General features: G+C 43.1%; 1 protein-coding gene across 1 annotated transcript; it reads left to right on the top strand.

Annotated features, from left to right (window-relative positions):
• Positions 1-1,091: 1,091 nt before the first annotated feature.
• On the top strand, positions 1,092-3,384 carry KCNF1 (potassium voltage-gated channel modifier subfamily F member 1). Its single transcript, XM_073672969.1, has one exon. It carries the CDS (start codon positions 1,606-1,608, stop codon positions 3,184-3,186), a length of 1,581 nt encoding a protein of 526 aa, XP_073529070.1. The 5' UTR covers positions 1,092-1,605; the 3' UTR covers positions 3,187-3,384.
• The last annotated feature ends 2,518 nt before the right edge of the window (positions 3,385-5,902 follow it).

The following is a 5,902-nucleotide window of genomic DNA, read 5'->3' as shown; positions in this document are numbered from 1 at the left end:
ATGGCACACGGACGTAACAGGGATGTAATAATACTGACATACGGATGGCACACGGCCGTAACAGGGATGTAATAATACTGACATAGAGATGGCACACGGACGTAACACGGATGTAATAATACTGACAAACGGATGAAAATCTGATGAAAATCTCGGAGTATTGTGGATGAATTGCGGACGATTTTTCAGACCTGAGGCTGGGTGCACATGAGAGTATGCAGGACCATCGATTTTAACGATTTTTCATCCGTATTGTCATCAATATGCCATCATCAGTGTGTGCGTGTTTTACATTCATATGTCTATTTTGTACATTCTTATGGCATCCATTTTTTACGTGAACAATTTAATAGATAATAAAAGACAAATCCAGTTTCCTAACTTTCTGTATAATTATAATGTATTGTCCTGCATTGAGCAGGGGGTTGGACGCGATGACCCTGGAGGTCCCTTACAACTCTAACAGTCTATGATTCTATGACTCTATCAGTAAAAAACTTATAGCCTACGTACGGTGACCCGCATGTGATCCACCCTTTAGGACAGTCTGATTCGGAATACGGATGACAGCAGTGCGTGCTACGATTTTTTTATACTCAAACCATCGGTCCGTGTGTTGCAACGTTCATGTGAACAAGCACCTTGACTTGCATTGGTCCTTGTGCTGTCTGCATGTTTCCCATTTTGCACATAGACGGCACACGAACGTTTAATACGTTAGTCTGAACGAGCCTTAAGAAGGAATTTCAATTGTTCGCCCCTCTGTGGGGTCAGGGGCTGCTGCAGTAAGAAGATTAACAACACATCAATGCCATACAAACCTTACCTGACTGTGTTAGTCACAAGCATTTCTTCTAGGATTAAAAAAATGAGAAGTTCGATCAAACAGAAACCTATTCCTGCTCTGACAATGCGATAGTTAAATCTGAATTTTATTTTTTTTAAGCTCTAATTGACATTCCCGCTGTACGTGGATGGTGGCCACATCTCTGACTTTACGCACATTTACCCTATTATCATCTTCCCAAGTCTCCTTCCCTCTTCTCGCCTACCCCCTACCCTTCTTTGTCTCTGTACACACTCCTCAGACTCCCAATACCTTTCTAGTGCATTTTCTTCTTGCATTATCCGGAATATCACCCATTAATTGGCATGCACAGTGACAAGTGTGTGCAGCTGCCGCACTCTCTCCCCAGGAGGGGGAAGCCTGTTTAAAGGGTCGTGACGTCACGCTGGGATTCCTGTCCTCTTCTCCTGCCAGCCTTGGAAAAGCCAGTGCAACTTTCCACAGCAAAGTGTCCGCTTGTGCCAGGTTGGAGCCTTCACATCAGCCTGGGGACTGTGCTCCTGAATGCTCCAGTGCTTGCAGCTGATGGCTGTGCTATGGTGAATCAGGGTCTTCCTACTGCAGGGACCACCTTGTTGCTCATTTGTTATTCTTCTCTTGCATCAATCAGCACAAGGACTGGGAAAGCCGCTCTAGCTGCAGATCTATGGATTCACTAAGGAGCAGAGCAGCCTCAAGGGAATAATGGGCACCTACTGAAAAAGGAAACCTACATGTTGTAGCTCCTGTGCTTTGCTCAGAGAACTTTCCTGCATGGCATGCCTTTTGGAGACCAGAGGATCATCATTGATGCTTTCTCACATCCTTCCCTGGTTTATAGGATTTGGAGAAATACTCTAATACTCTGCAAACTTTTTGCTTGGACTAAAATTCACCAATTTCAAATCAACATGATTGGAGGTTCCAGCTTTGAAGAACTGAATGGGAGTGCATCAGACTGCAGTGAGGAGGTAGAGATTATAGTCAATGTTGGGGGTATTAGGCAAATCCTTTATGGTGATATCTTAAGCAGGTATCCAGAAACCAGACTGGCAGAGCTAATGAACTGTATAGCTGGGGGATATGATGCCATCTTCTCACTGTGTGATGATTATGACCCAGGGCAAAGGGAATTTTACTTTGATAGGGACCCTGATGCTTTCAAGTGTATCATGGAGGTATATTATTATGGAGAGGTACATATGAAGAAGGGGATATGTCCTATTTGTTTCCAGAGTGAAATGGAGTTCTGGAAAGTAGACTTGTGTTTTTTGGATGAATGCTGTAAAAGCCACCTAAATGAGAAAAAAGAGGAATTGGAGGAGATAGCCAGGAGGGTACAGACTATCCTTGATGACCTGGGGGTTGATACAACAGAGAGTAGATGGAAAAGGTTTCAGAAGTATGTCTGGAAGTTCATGGAGAAACCAGAGTCCTCCTTCCCAGCCAGGGTCACTGCAGTTCTATCATTTCTCTTCATCCTGATCTCCTCCATTGTCATGTGTTTGGGAACAATCCCAGATCTTCAGGTGGAAGACTCTGATGGGAACCATGTAGAGCACCCCACTCTAGACAACATAGAGACTGCATGTATTATCTGGTTCACCATGGAATACGTCCTAAGACTCATGTCCTCCCCTAACAAGTTACACTTTGCCCTGTCCTTTATGAATATTATCGATGTGTTGGCCATCTTGCCTTTTTATGTCAGCCTAATCCTGACACACCTTGGAGCAAGAATGATGGAGCTGACTAATGTCCAGCAAGCAGTCCAGGCATTGAGAATCATGAGGATCGCTAGGATTTTCAAGCTTGCCCGACATTCTTCTGGTCTCCAGACTTTAACCTATGCCTTGAAGAGCAGTTTTAAGGAGTTAGGGCTCCTGTTAATGTACCTTGCTGTTGGCATCTTTGTCTTCTCAGCCCTTGGATACACAATGGAGCAAAGTCATCCAGAAACTTTGTTCAAGAGCATCCCTCAATCCTTCTGGTGGGCTATCATCACTATGACCACTGTTGGGTATGGGGACATCTACCCTAAAACCACTCTGGGGAAACTGAATGCAGCTACAAGTTTCCTCTGTGGGGTGATAGCGATTGCTCTCCCCATTCACCCCATTATTAACAACTTTGTGAAGTATTACAACAAACAGAGGGTTTTGGAAACTGCTACCAAACATGAACTGGACTTGATGCAACTTCATTCTTCTGGAGGAGATCTCAGAGGCTTCAGAAGTGACACAGGCGGGTCTGAGGATGTGAAGATGTGGAGTCACCTCAAAGCCTCCCATAGTGACACTTTCATTCCAGCATTGTCTAAGGAGAAACATCACAGGACAAGACTGCAGAGCTGCAAATAACTGGATAGGACACAATATAAGGACAATGGTGCAAGGCTCAAGGAGCAAACTCCTCATCTGTATAGGTCATGTTACAAAGGAGGCATGTAGACCTATCAGAAAGATAAACTAAAAATCAAGTGAACTGTTTGACATCTCCATGTGTGGCAGTCCTGTGGTATGTACCATGTATAATAAAGTGTGCCATGATCCAACTTATGCTGGAGTCCTGGAGATTGCTGTGCTTCACTGTAGCTCTATGGGATAAAAGCAGCTTACAAAAGCAGCCCCATGTAAATCATTGATAATGTCATGATCAATAAGCTATGCTACATCGACCTAGTTAGAAAATCTATCTTTTTTTCTCTTGGTGGGACATTACTTAATTCTACATCTTTAAATACGACTGGTATTCAGTAACTCAGCAATTTGCATAAAAGCAAAAAAACTTAAAAAATTCTGCAGAGATGGCATGTCGGATGTTTTGGTCATTGTGAACAATAGACAGAAAAGTTCCAGCAGCATTTTCACAAGCGCATAAAAGTTAGGGAAAAGTAATCTAATAGTGATGATGATGGTTCTCATACACCATGAAACATCCTCTGACTATATTACATGACTGAGACAAACATACAGGCACCCTATCTATCTATCTATCTATCTATCTATCTATCTATCTATCTATCTACAGTATCTATCTATCTATCTATCTATCTATCTATCCCATATCTATCTATCTATCTATCGATCCCATATCTATCTATCTATCTATCTATCTATCTATCCCATATCTATCTATCTATCTATCTATCCCATATCTATCTATCTATCTATCGATCCCATATCTATCTATCTATCCCATATCTATCTATCTATCTATCTATCTATCTATCTATCCCATATCTATCTATCTATCTATCTATCTATCTATCTATCTATCGCATATCTATCTATCCAATATATCTATCTATCTATCTATCTATCTATCTATCTATCTATCTATCTATCCGATCTATCTATCTAAAAGTAGAATTGTATGCAGTCCTCTAATCATTCAAGAGATAGGTATCTTGATAAAGGATCAGCTCATGAACAGAAATGTTTGCATCGTACACATGGGCTGATAAACTACCTATGTTTTCATCTTGAATAATTGAATTGCTTCCTACATTTCTACTTTTTTTGCTATGGATAGTTGTCCAGGACTACACCTACATCTATCTCATACTGTATCTATCTAAATCTCTAGAAGGCAATGTGTATGTACAGAAAATGGGCAGGAAAATACATAAATACAAAATCAGAGAACACAATATGCTGTCGGCATGCATTCAGATGTCACTGGCTGCTGTGGAACTACAAGCTTCAGCAGCCAGGGAGCCATGTTTTGCTCATTTTACCTCACTATAATGTGCTGGCCGATCAACTATCATTAATAGGGTTGTCCGGTCCAAATCGATAAGTCTGCAGTCACTCTGTGTCTTACTTACACTCCCCGATCCAGTGCTGTGTTTTCACCTAATCCTACCAATGTCTGTTATTGTTGACAGCGCTGCAACCAATCACTGAGCTCAGCAGCTCTGGACAGTTTGTGCCATCTACACAGGCATATCCTCTGAGCTCAGTGATTGACTGCAGCGCTGTCAATGTCATGTCAGTGTTGCAGACAATAACAGATACGGGGGCAGAGGAGGAGATTCAGCGTTAAACATGGGGAGGATGAGTAATTTTATTATTTATTATTGTTATTTATTATTATAGCGCCATTTATTCCATGGCGCTTTACATGTGAAAAAGAGGTATACATAGGAAAAACACTTACAATAATCTTAACAAAATGAGTCAACGACTGGTACAGGAGGAGAGAACCCTGCCCGCGAGGGCTCACAGTCTACAAGGGATGGGTGAGGATACAGTAGGTGAGGGTAGAGCTGGTCGTGCAGCGGTATGGTGGAACGGTGGTTGCTGCAGGTAGTAGGCTTGTCGGAAGTGGTAGGTCTTCAGGTTCCTTTTGAAGGTTTCCACGGTAGGCGAGAGTCTGATATGTTGGGGTAGAGAGTTCCAGAGTAGGGGGGATGCACGGGAGAAATCTTGTATGCGATTGTGGGAAGTGGAGATAAGAGGTGTAGAGAAGGAGACTTGTGAGGATCAGAGGTTGCGTGCAGGTATGTATCGGGAGACTAGGTCACAGATGTATGGAGGAGACAGGTTGTGGATAGCTTTGTATGCCATGGTTAGGGTTTTGAATTTGAGTCTCTGAGTAATGGGGAGCCAGTGAAGGGATTGACAGAGGGGAGAGGCCGGGGAGTAGAGGGGGGACAGGTGGATTAGTCAGGAAGCAGAGATTAGGATAGATTGAAGGGGTGCGAGAGTGTTGGAAGGGAGGCCACAGAGCAGGGGGTTGCAGTAGTTAAGGCGGGAGATGATGAGGGCGTGCACTAGTGTTTTTGCAGAGTCTTTGTTGAGGAATGTGCGGATGCGGCAGATATTTTTGATTTGGAGTCGGCAGGAAGTGGAAAGGGTTTGGATATGTGGTTTGAAGGAGAGATCAGAATCCAGGGTTACCCCGAGGCAGCGAGCTTGTGGGACTGGGGAGAGTGGGCAGCCATTAACTTTAATGGATAGGTCAGATGGGAGGGTTGAGTGAGATGGGGGAGAGATGATGAATTCAGTTTTTTCCATGTTAAGTTTAGAAATCTAGCAGAGAAGAAGGATGAAATAGCGGACAGACATTGTG

The sequence above is a fragment of the Phyllobates terribilis genome, unplaced genomic scaffold (genome assembly GCF_046119375.1).
Source record: "Phyllobates terribilis strain yellow unplaced genomic scaffold, ASM4611937v1 Scaffold_3__8_contigs__length_932513732, whole genome shotgun sequence".
Classification (NCBI taxonomy): Eukaryota; Metazoa; Chordata; class Amphibia; order Anura; family Dendrobatidae; genus Phyllobates; species Phyllobates terribilis.
This window is presented reverse-complemented; position numbering and strand designations above follow the sequence as displayed.

What these genes read in the sequence shown, in the direction of transcription:
- KCNF1 (XM_073672969.1), top strand. Translation starts at nt 1,606, where the DNA reads ATGCCTTTTGGAGACCAGAGGATCATCATTGATGCTTTCTCACATCCT.